The 12,879-nt window shown below is 42.7% G+C and overlaps 1 protein-coding gene across 1 annotated transcript in view; it reads right to left on the bottom strand.

Annotated features, from left to right (window-relative positions):
* SMLR1 (small leucine rich protein 1) overlaps window positions 1-12,458 on the bottom strand; it is a 110,368-nt gene extending 97,910 nt beyond the window's left edge. The window contains 1 exon segment of the mRNA XM_042940418.1: window positions 12,422-12,458. Coding sequence (XP_042796352.1) covers window positions 12,422-12,458 — 37 coding nt within the window.
* Between the last annotated feature and the right edge of the window lie 421 nt (window positions 12,459-12,879).

Here is a 12,879-nt window from a genome sequence, read left to right as displayed (position 1 = left end):
TTTTCTTTTGGTAAAAAGCAATCAGTGACTTTGAGCGTGACATAGAGAATCCTGAGATGCAATGAAGACAATCTCCTTCATCTCTACAAATTCAAAAACTTGTACTGCGTTTGTTTGCCCTTTGTTTCTCACATGCTTGTTGTCTCATTTCTCCTTGATGATGGAAGAGGCATGCACTGAGTTGACCCCTATAGCAAACCTCTAAGATATAGTAGAACTATAGAGGCAGGATATCTGTCTGAAAGGTGTATGGAATAGGAGGCTAACAAGTTTGTTCTGATTCAAAAGGAACTAAGAAAACAGGATTAGGAGCTCACTCACACATTCAGTGATGTGTTAGGTATGGTACATCTCCAAGTGAAGTGGTATGAACCACGATCCGACTAAGGTGTGCATGATAAAGCCATTTCTTGATCTTTTATTTATTTTTTTAATGTTTATTTACTTTTGAGAGAGAGAGAGGTGTGAGCGGGGTAGGGGGAAAGAGAGAGGGAGACAGAATCTGAAGCAGGCTCCAGGCTCTGAGCTGCCAGCACAGAGCCCAACTTGGGGCTCAAACTCATAGACCACAAGATCATGACCTGGCCAAAGTCAGACACTTAACCGAATGAGCCGCCCAGGCACCCCATCCATTTCTTGATCTTAATTGAATACATCCACATCAGAGACCCCACCCCATCCCCTTTGTTAGTATTGAGGTTGCTTCCTCTCTCACTGTCACATCAGAATTCATGGAGCCTGATGAACTGAAGGAATGCTACCCTCCAGTGCAGCATGATTTCTGCTGATATTCTCATTGCTGAGGTCCTTACTAGTCCCCAAATCTTGGCTTTGGGTTTTGACCCAGGGGATGTGGGAATCTTTGCTGAGGCTGGACCACTTCTGCCTGGGTTCACCACTTTGGGGTGCATCCTGTGCATCCACTCTGTTCTTGCCCCTTCCCAGGGTGGGGGGAGTCAGGGAGAGGGTGGGTCTACTCATCACCAGATCTACAGATTTGACCCCGTTTCTCCCTTGCCTCCCATTCTCCTTTTTTTTACTTCTTTTCCTTCCAGGACCACAGGGAAGCATAATATTTTTAATGGCTGAAGCTTTAGGAAAACTATAGTTGTTTTTATAAGCAACATCTGCTTTGGAGCCCCTTTGCCCTGTAAAGAGGCCCAAAGTGAAATGCAGGGGAAAAATCACACAACATTATTTAAAAAAAAATTATCCTGCCAGGACATTTATTAGAACAGGCTCCTGATGATGATTGTAGATTCCTTTCTTGCCTTAAAAACAAACAAACAAGCAAATAAAACTCTTCCATTCGTCACAAGTATCACTGACTGCCCTGTTTTCTCCAGCTGACACACACCAGGTCTCCAGAAGATAGTGGTCCTCATTGGTTTGGCAGGTTGAAGATCTCTCTGTCCCGCCATGAAAGTCTGACTCCCCACAGCTTTCATCCATGACTGACAGGCTGGTCACCAAACTAGAGGAATCCTACCTATGCCATGCCCAGACAGTCCCCACGTTCTACCTCTTACCATAGGTAGTGATAGTGTAATAAGGAGGGGTCAGGACAGGACAGAGGGAGGAGGTAGGGGGCAGAAGCAGCTGTTTCTACCCAGACAGACACTGGGGCTCCTTTCCAACCCACAGCAGGCACAGGAAAGAAGGAAAGGGGGGAAGGAAGATGTGTTGCTTTTTTGTCTGTCCTTTTGTCCCTTTTAGACATGGTAATGAAGGAAACAAGAAAAAGGGGGAGACAAATGTGATCTCATTGCTATTATTCACTCCCCACTAGCCCAACCTCCACCACTTGGCTCTCCCAGTTTCTGTTGAGATTCCTCATCATGCCCCATCTCTAGGCCCAATTTTGGCTCCATCTCTAGTCCCCTGTGTCCATTGCTCACTGCCTTCTGCTCTATTCTCACTTTTCTAGAACTCTTTTTGTATACATTTTTCTAGAACAATCAGTTCCCAGCTGAGTCCTCTGTCCCAGGTGCAAACGTCAATGTCAGTGTGAGTGGTAGGTGCTAGAGAAGGTGAGGGTCCCAAATGTGGTGAAGGGAGCTGTGTTCCTGACATCCAAGTGAGAAACTAAATGAAGGTTCCTTAGAAACCATTACACTTGGTAATATTGTGCTGTTGAAGGGTCAGTAGAAGGTAGGGGTCGAACCTGAAAACCCAGCCTTCAAGTATAAATTCTCTCAGAGAAAGTGGTTTCAGAATCTAAAGCTTCCAGATGGTTTTAGAAAGCAACATGTTCTCAGATTTGGGGTTTCCGGGGTAGACTGGTATTTTGTCATTTAGTCATTACTGTGTAATAAGCTATTCCAAAAATCAATGGATTAGAACAATAAACATTTGTTTACCCATGGGTATGGTCAGCTTGGCATTAGATTGGATGGACTTCATCATGTGTCTGTAAATAGCGGGCAGACCAGCTGGGTGCTGGCCTCACTTACTTTCTGCTGGCAAAGAGGATTGGTTGGATAGGCACTTGTCTCATTGTTCAGCAGTGTGGGCTGGGCTTGTTTTCATGGAAATGGCAGGTTTCCAGGAAACAGTGGAAGCAGAAAGACCTCGTAAGGCCTGGGTACAATGTCACTTCTGTCACATTCTTTTGGTTAGAGCAAGTCACAGAACAGCTTAGATTCAAACAGTATGGAAACAGACCCAGCCCCTTGATGGGAGGAGTTGCAGAATCACATTATAAAAGCAAGATCCAGAGAGGCCATTCATTGGGCCATCAGTGCAATCAGTCTTCCTTGAGTATAGAATCCATAATTTCCCAGGAGTGCAAGACCAGCTCCATGCTAGAAAAGTGGTGGAAATTCATCTTTGCTATCCTGCCATTTCCCAGGTCTGTCATCCCTTTCTTTTTCCTTCATTAAGGTGACTATATATCATTCAGAAGAGCTTTCCAAGATGTTAAAATAGTCACTGGCTAAAGGTTTGCTTCTTCTAGGAATATTTATATTTGAAAGGAGTATTTCTAAAATCTGTAGTGATAGGATTTCAGGCACTCAAGTTGGTGGTAAGAAGATAAATTCTGAAGGAGGTAAATACATCCTACAATTCTCAAATCACCTTACTTACTTGTAAGATTATTCCTGTTAGGAGCCAGAAAGACTTAATCAATTAAATTATACATTTATCATTCCATTTTTCATTCTGTTATTTACTCCTCTGAGGTGCTGAAGCTCTTACTAAGTGCCATGGTATATTAGTTAGGTCTCTTTTGGTTTCTTGCATAGATACAAGAAGTGTAAACCAACTAGCTTAAGTTTAGAAGGGCATATTTTATCAGAGTGTTTCTCAGAAGTTAAGGCAGAAATATGGCCATGCCTTAGAAGGAATTGAAACAGGGAATGAGTACTCTGATAGAAAACTTGTGCTTCCTCTCTCCCCTTGATTTCTCTCTTTAGGTCAACCTCATCTGTCTCACTGCAGAGCTGCTGGGTGCAAGGCTGAGTCCTAGGACCAGGAGTATAGTAGTCAAGCAATCAGACTCATAGACGTTACACTCTTAGGAGGGAGGTCAGAAGAACAAAAAGAAAAAAACAAGCACATAAATAATATAATGCCATATGGAGATAAAGACTACAAAATAAAATCATGTGAATAGAGATCTAGAGTCATAAGAAGAAGAATGTTATAGATAGGATGTTGGGAATGGGTCTGTGAGCTGATAGCCTTTGGGTAGAAACTTGAATGAGATAGAAGAATGGGAAAAGAACATTTCTCTCTTTTTGTCCCCCAAACTCCCAGGAAAGGAGTATTGCTGGCCCAGCTTCACTATGTGTGCAGCTCTGTGAGGACCCTGGGGTGAGGTGAGGGAACTGAATCTTGTAGTCCCAACATGGCTTCCCAGAATCTAAAACCATATGGATTGGTTGGAAGCCAGTTTCCAGAGAAAGGAAGTCTATTAGCTTCCTTTGGCTGCTGTAACAAATTACCACAAATTTGGTGGCTTAAAATAACAGAAATGTATTCTCTCATGCTTCTGGAGGCCAGAAATCCAAAATCAAAGTGTTGGCAGGGTCACACTCCCTCTGATGGCTCTAAGGGAGGATCCTTTCTTGTCTATTCCAGCTTCTGGTGTCTTCTGATGTTCCTTGGCTTGTGGCAGTGTGACTCCAATTTCTGTTTCTGTCTTCACGTGGCATTCTCCCCTGTTTGTCCTTTTCTATTTCTTATGTGGATACCATAGGGCCCATTTCAACACGTTAAAGTCTTATTTCAATTCTTACTTTAAGTACATCTGCAAAGATCCCTTTTCCAACTTAGGTCACATTCTGAGTTTTAGGGGTATATAAATTGTTAGAGGGACACTATTCAACCCACCACGGGAGGGGAGAGTGGTTGGTCCCAGGGCCTGGAGAATGCCTGAGGAGGTGTTGCTACCTGTGCCCTGAGTTGGGTGATGAGGATATAGCTGCTTGCCCTAAGGAACTCACAGTCCAGGAGTGAAGACAAGTTAGCAGACGCCGGCAGAACAGAGAGAGAATGGATAGAAGATTATAGAACCCACAGAATGCAACAGAAACCCACATAAAGGTATGGCACAATGCTGCTTAGGGGTATCAGGAAAAACCACCCAAGGAGGGAATTCTGAATTGTCTTGCACGAAGAGTAGAAGTGCATTTGGGGCATACCTGAGATTAGGACCTGAAACAATCATTAGGGAAAGAAAATAAAATTATTTCCAAAGGAGATAAAAGGCCCAGAAATTTGAGTATGTATTCTAGAGTTGCCATAGATTTGAAGCGCAGAATATCGACAGGTGAGTTTTTGGCCGAGGCACATGCCTTGCTCCATGGACTCATGGCTATTTTCATGATGTTCCTACTCAGCCTGTTGCTCCTTCCTCAGTCCGCCTCAGCTCACTTCATTGAGTGCAGCTGCTGTTAAACAGCAAGGGCTTTAGTGACTGGTCAGAGATGTATTAATATTCTTAAGTGTCATGCTGAGAGGACTTTCCCGCTGGGGCTAGTAGTCATGTCTTAGATATACCAGGATCCTCTCTCCTAACATGGGTGGCAGGCTTTTGCTTTCTGCTGGATCTGTTTCTCCTGGAGGGTAATTACATTCAGGAAAGGTCAAGCCAGATGCTGTTTGCAATTTTGCAAAGCTCAATCCCTTTGCCCACAGCATGCAAAGGTGTGAGATTTTAAAGGAACTGGAGACCTGCTCTTCCAACTGAAGCACTGCGTTGCTTGCTTGAAATTATTTGCTGCTCCTTGGTTTCATTTTCTATGAGAAGGAATAACCTACATACTATTATTGTTAATATGAGTTTCTGTAGACACAGTACTTGTATTTCTTTACTGCTGAGCATTCAGACTTTTAGTCCTAGTCTCGGGATAAGCTTGCCTTAATTCTTTCCTTAGCTGTATCAACATTGATATTTATGTGAAGAAATCTATTTATTTGAGGTATACAATGAGTCAATGTGATTTCACTACAAAATGAGAGTATCAACGAAGAAATTTGTTCCAAGAACATCTGTGAGATTGGCTGCCTGATCGGAGAAGAAAGAAAGAATTAGAATAGGTATATTTAAGACAATTCGTAAAATCACAAAGCACATTTAATATGGAATTTAACCACAAACTTTGTTTAAATGTGTGATGCAAACCAGGTCAATGAAGACATAATGTCAATTAAGAGACAGCTCTTTCCTTTTCAAAAATAATCTTTATTGCATTTAGTGGTGTTTCTTTTATTCATATTTAAAAGCAGACTAATGCATTTTACCTTGGTTATTCCAAATGAATTATTATGTCTTTATACCAAACACCGAGGTTTGGGAAGAGGGCTTCCTGGGACTCAGATTTTCAGAGGCAGAACTCTGGATCCCGTCCTCAGTGCCTAACACCATGCTTCGGGGAGGTGCTGCCCTGGCAGAAACCGGAAATGAGAACAACTAGGGAGAAACATTTCAGTGGCTTTTCAAAGACTTAGGAACATTAGTACATTCATCCAGAGTTCTCCCTAACAACTGGTCTGAAATTAGCATTTTAGTGATAACACCTCTTGGAGAGGTGGCTCTATAAGCAGTTACTAGCAATTTATCCTTTCACAGGATACAAGGATCCTGGAAAAATTTATGGAATTATATCCTATCAGATGGTGCTGAGGGTCTGAGGGAACTTTGGGAAATACGAGGAAGGACCCTTGTACAGTTGGGTAGTATTTAGAGTGTGGGCTTTGGAGTGGAGGACCTGGGCTTAAATCCTGACTCTCTCACTTTCTGGCTTGTGTCCTTCTGTAATTCATTTATCCTCTCTGTTTCCTCCGCTCTCAAGGGGAGATACACCACCTGTTTCAGACTCATAGTCATCACCAAGTGCAATGTCAGACACCTGACACGTAATAGGCATTAAATAAATGAATATTCTCCTCTATTTCCCAGTTTCTTCTAGAGCCAGCCCTACATTCTTTTCACGAGGCCAATTTTGCCACCTGTCATCGTCTAATGGTTTCCTTTGTTTTATTTATTGTGCATGTCATGAGTGAAGATCACTTCATTTTTCCCATCAGTGTGAGAAAGACATCCTGTCCCCTCCATCACTTCTGCAAAGCCCAACCACCAACTTCGTTGTTCCGACTCAAGCTCTTTCCTAAATCCTGCTCCCAGACCTTTAAGGGCTTCTTGGTGTTTCTCTGCTTGGATCCTCTGCCATCTCATCAAATTCATTACCTGTTTAATCTCAAATTGAATTTATCACCTTTTCCCCAGAACTGATTTTCACTTCTATTTTGTGTCTGTGTGTGAATTCTCTCATTCTTCCAGCCATCCTAAGGAGAACTATTAGAATTATCTTTGACATCGCCCTCTCCTTCCTATATTTTATATTCACCCCCCCCCCAATCCCCTACCCCCCGCAAAATACACTTTGTCCTTGTCATTTCCTTTTTCTTCTTTTCTTTTGTTCAGCATTTCCTCATCAAATGTATTTATGGAGTACCTTGTGTGTGCCATGGCAACAGGTCTGAGTGAATTCTTACCACCTCCCTTTCACACTCTTGTGACAATCTCATGACTGATTACAGAAGAAGCTGGACTCTGGAGCCACATCACCTAGATTTACGTCCTGGCTCTACACATTTCCACCTGTCGGACTTTGAGCAAGTTACTTAACCTCTCTTAGCCACAGATTTGTCATCTATAAAGAGGGAATCATGATTGTACCTACTTCATAGGGTTGTTAGGGGCAGTGAGTGAGTTCACGTATGTGAAGAGTTTAGCGTAGTGACTGGCACATGGTAAGCAGGACATAGGTGACAGATAGTAACCGGGTTCCCTCTCTTTCTACTTCCTTGCTCTGTAGTTCATCCTTCGTTGGATTTCCTGAATTTCCTTTTAACAAAGATCTCATCAGATCAGCTTCCAGTGTGGTGAGTTTACATTCCCTACAGGTTAAGATCATTTTCTTTGTATAACTTTCAGGAGCTTGTATATCTTGGGCCCCAACCTCACCTCCTGCTAGTCACACACTCTCTCCTTCTGCTGTTATGAACTTGTGCTCACTGTGAGAGCAACACTTCATGTCTGCATGGTTCTTTCCAGTGTTGATGGATTTTCCGCGTGTCAGGACACCAGGTAGCATTTCCTTCACCGTTCTCTGCGTGCTCGCCGCTTTCTATGGAGCATGCCTCTTCCCCTGGCCCCAGATTTGTATATCCCAAGGCTTCCTATCTTTCAGTCTCGTCTTTTCTAGAGATTCTCCCCAGTCCACTCTGTCCTTGGTAGTCCGTGTAGATTCCTAGTAGCATTCATTTAGCTCTCTGTATTTATGATAGCACATTGTGCCTATTTCTATACCTTGCAGTCCTCCTTACTAGATTTTGACTCCACCTCCTTTAAGGCAGGAAGTGACAAATTTTTTTTTTGTAGAGGGCCAGATAGATAGAAAATGCTTTTAGGCTTATGGACCATGCTGTCTCTGTCACTTCTGTCAACTACTCACCTCTGCCATTGGAAAGTGAAAGCAGCCATAGATAATATGCAAACGACTGAACGTGACCATCTTCCAATAAAACTTTATTTACAAACACATGTGGCAGGCTGGATTTAGACTTTGGGCCATGGGTGCTGAGCCCCACTATAGAGAAGTGTCTGTTCACGTAATGAGATGTTAAATAAAACGTTATTGATGGAGTGATTTCAAATGTGAGAAGATTTTGGTTGGATCCTGATAGGTTAGAGTGACCATCTCCCCATGTGGGCAGAGGAGACTCATCCACTACTTACGGATACACAGTAGCTGCACTTGGAAAAACCACAACATGCTTGCTGTATATTCATCCCCACTCTTTCCAGAAATCCTATGTAAACTCCTGATAGTGGAGAAAGATGGAAGTGGGGGAGGGGTGGTTGCCAGGAGGAAAGTCTCATCACCATGGAAACAGCTTTCTGCATTCCTGCATTGGTCTGTGAACACCAGGTGGTTCACAAATAGCCTAGAAGCATCTGAACTTACATTGTGAAGAGAAAACAGCTTTTGACAATACTCAGAAAAATGCATTTGCCTTAGTCACTAGCCCGTGGGTTCCTGAATGATTTTTCAGAGTACCTTAACACCACTGTTTTCTGAACAGCCTTGGAGAATATTTTTTAACTGATTAAACACAGGAACGAACAGTGATTGAAGTTTTGAATTTTTTTTTCTTTCCTTTCAGACCGTAGATTAATGCTAGACAGGCGTAGCTAATCAGATTTAAAATTTCTTCACACTTTATTACTTCAACAAATGGGACAGGAAAACCTTCCTAATATTTAAAGCTCCCAAGATTTCATGAAACCATTTGAAAGATTTATTATTTTTTTCACCCCAGACTTTCTTTCTCAATTTTAAATAGTGACCATTCCGATTGCTATCTTCCAAATGAAAAATTACTCTTCCTAAATTCACTTCCCCCATTTCTGCCAAGAAGTTAATCGCAGATCAGCCTCTTTGAGGTACAGCATGTAATAATTACTTTCTATAATTAATTCAAGTCTCAAATTATAAGCCCTTTGTCTTCCTGTGAGGAGGGACACCCAAGGACTAAGGAAATCAGAGGCTAATGCCAGGTACTGGGAAATAGTGCCCATGGTAATGAAAGACCCACCAGAGTACAATGATGGGTAATTTTAGCCTGAAATAATAGAATTAAGTTCCAATTGAAAACATCAATGATTAGATGGATGCTCAGAAAAATGTTGTCCCAAATGAGTGGCCTCTATATGATAAATTAACCTCGAATAACTATGAACTTGACCTTATTTGAATAGGGTCATTGCAGATAGAATCTAGTGAAGATGAGGTCATACTGGAGTCAGGTGGGCCCCAATCCAATGACTGAAGCCCTTATAAGAAGACAGACATAGGGTCACGGGCACATAGGAGAAGGCCACAGGAGGATGGAAGCTGAGATTGGGGGTGATGCCTCTATAAGCCAAGGAATGCTAGGGATTCTGGACACCAATAGGAGCTGAAAAAGTCAAGAAGGACCCTCCTCTAGACACTTCAGTGGGAACCTGGCCCTGCCGACATACAGCTTGATTTTGGACTTCTGGCCTTCAGAACTGTGAAAGAAGAAATTTCTGTTGTTTTAAGCCACCTACTGTGTGACACTTGGTTATAGCAGTCCCAGGAAACTAAGACAACTTGTATTATCATTTAGATAATTTTTTTCTTTAAATTGATTCCTTTTTACATAGACACATTCATTTAAAAAGTAAACTTTATAGCAGTGCTATGCCTGGAGGAAAAGCAATAACATTTTCCACATGTCAAGTTATAGAGGAGAAATATAAAATTATTGCCCTGAGCTTATTTGTCAGTGAACCACCTGATGGCTACCATTTTTTGGATAACTCTTGGTTTAGGAGCCAGGGGCTCTTTGTACTGGTTTAATACTCTTTCATCCCAGGCTTTGAGACAAATAGTTTCTAGCTGAAAACTTTAACTTTCCACATGGTCAGTGTAGCATGAGGCTTTGGGCTGAAGATGAACAGAAATCTTAATTTGGATTGTCGTAGACAAGAAGGAACTTTATTATCTCAAGTAACAACAAGTCCAGAGATAACGTAGGCCTCAGGTACAGTATGATGGTGGCTCTGCCTCAATTGCTCTGCTCTTTTCCTCATGTTGCCTTTCTCCACGTGTTTATGAGTGGGCTTCTCTGAAGGTTGCAAGATGGCTCCTAACTGAAGGAATATGGTGGAGGGAACAAGGAGCATGCGGGTGGGGACCAGGAGAAAGAACCTCTCCCACACCATGGGCCATAAAGAACTTCCCTTATGGGGGCACCTGGGTGGCTCAGAGCCTGAGCCTGGTTCAGATTCTGTGTCTCCCTCTTTTCTGTGCCCCTCCCCAACTCACACTTGCTCTCTCTCTCTCTCTCTCTCTCTCGACAATAAACATTAAAAACAATTTCTTTTTTTAAAAAAAGAACTTCCTCTACATTAATTGGGTCTACTTAGGACTTGTGCCCATCTCCAAACCAATAACAATATTTACTGGGGGAATGCTATGCTCTGGGTTCCACTGGCAAGTTTGATATGGGTTGGCTAAGACTGACTCAAATATGCTTGGGTAGTTTGAAGGAGGACTAAATATCTGGGTCTTTTAGGAAATGGCACAGGAGGGTTAGATGCCAAAGAACCAAGTAACAATATGTCCCCACACTCCTTTAGCTAACTAACTTCTTCACATGAGTACACCCGAATTCAAAAGGGTGAATGTCTACATGAAATGCAGTCACCCCCTTCCCAAAGGGAGCAAACTCAGAGCTTCGTTCAGATTTGCATCTGGCTCCAAGTTCAATATTTCTCAGTGATATCTTCCTCTGGGTCCAGAAATCTCCAGTTAAAAGTTAAGTCACTCACACCCTTCGCAATATTATCTCATATACAATAGTAGAAATAAAAACAATAGTAAATACTCATTGGAGAAGAGGGGAGAACGAAAATAGCACCCAGTGGTCATTGGTTCAAAGCACACGCTGGACAGTACGAGTACAAGCTCCATGCCCTGGCATCCGTTCTGACACCCTGGTTCTGGACTACAAAAGAATGTTCTGTCCACTGTTCTCTGTGGGCACATCCGCGATGGCAGTAGGAAAAGGAATGCCCTTTCTGTGAGGTGCAAATCTTCAGCAGTTTATTTATCGTAGGTACAAATTCAGACAGCTTGTGATTGCTTTGAAGAGTGAAACTATCACAAGATGTTGGCTGCAACCAGAGCATTGTGGGTACTACAGAGGCTTTAGAAACTTAGTGGGTATTTTGTTTACTCGCGTCTGGTTAATTCCACAGAGTAGAAACCACAGCCAGAGCTCTTATTCAGACATCACCTTTGGGGGTTCACTTTTCTGTCTGCTTGCTATCTGCCTCCGTGCTTTGCCTGATCACTCTTGTGTCCAGCGTAAAGGATATTTCAAAGCAATAATCTAACCTAAACACAGGCTGCTTTCATTCCAGCTGCTTCTTCACATTGGGCATATTTAACTCTCAGTCCTGTGGATGAGATTTACTGGAAGTTCACAAGTAAGACCTGGGTGATCAGGCCTGTCTTCTGCTCCAGTCTTTTTTCCTGCCTCATCTCTGCAGTCTCTGCCTCGGTTGGAAAGCTTTAATTTGGAGTAGAGAATTTAAAAAAAAATTTCTTTAAATGTTTATTTATTTTTTGAGAGAGAGAGAGAGAGAGGGAGACACAGAATCCGAAGCAGTCTCCAGGCTCCCAGCTGTCAGCACAGAGTCCCACATGGGCTCCAACCCACAGACTTTGAGATGATGACCTAAGCCGAAGTTGGATGTTTAACTGACTAAGCCACCCAGGCACCCTGGGAATAGATCATTTTAATTTCACAGTCCTGCAAGGCAGTGTATTATCAGGTTTTTAGCCATTTTAGCTGGTAGACCACAGGTAGAAAGAAGTTTTCATAAAAAAACTTGAAGTGTAGCTGACAGACACTCATTTCAGATGTACAACATAGTGATTGGACAATTATATACGTTATGAAATGCTCACCACGGGAAGTGGAGTTACTGTCTGCCACCATGCAGTTGTTAAGTTGTTATTGACTGTCTTCCCTATGCTGTGTTTTTCTTTCCCACGACTTATTTATTTTCTAACTGGAAGTTTGCGCCTCTTAATCCTTTTCACCGAGTTCAAATGGCAAAGCCATACCTCCTTGTCTTCTCTGTTTTTAAGACAGCCACTTTAGGGGTTGGTGTTCCGAGAAAAACAAAACCTGCCACTTGCAACTTAAATCTATTTTTTCTCAATATCCTATCGGACACCATAAGACATAGCTGACACCATCCAACACCCTCAATTCTTCCTAATACGAGAGCCTTTACAGACACGTATCCCAAGATATCCTGTGTAACATGTATCACCAATTCCCAGTTGGGAAACCCAGTCTGCAAGCTTACCTCCGGGCGCCATGTTCAGGTGGTAGCCAGTCTTCATGGCTATGCGCGGGGAGGAATAGCGGAGTCCCCACTACCTTACCTGCATTCAGCCAGTGCCACACTCAGGGCTCCATTCCCAGCACCCCACTGCTTGCCACCAATTTCTCTACCAGCCTTAGCTACAATCAACAGAAGGGAACTTCGGTTGATTTAAGCAGAGTAGTAACTTATTGAAAAGGTATTGGGTACTCTCCAGAAATGTTGGGAAGTCTGGAGTACCAGGTTTGGAAAAAGTCAGGATAAAGGAGCTGCACATCAGGCAAATTTTTGTCACAGCCTTGTACTGGCAAGGACCACTGAAGCCACTGATGCCCAACACCGAACATCACAGTTTGTAGTGGCATCATTGCTGCACCTGAAAATGGATGTCAACGCTTCTTCTGTGTCCCTCAACAAGATCTCCTGCTCCTGTTGCATGA

This window comes from Panthera leo, chromosome B2 (assembly GCF_018350215.1).
Source record: "Panthera leo isolate Ple1 chromosome B2, P.leo_Ple1_pat1.1, whole genome shotgun sequence".
Classification (NCBI taxonomy): Eukaryota; Metazoa; Chordata; class Mammalia; order Carnivora; family Felidae; genus Panthera; species Panthera leo.
This window is presented reverse-complemented; position numbering and strand designations above follow the sequence as displayed.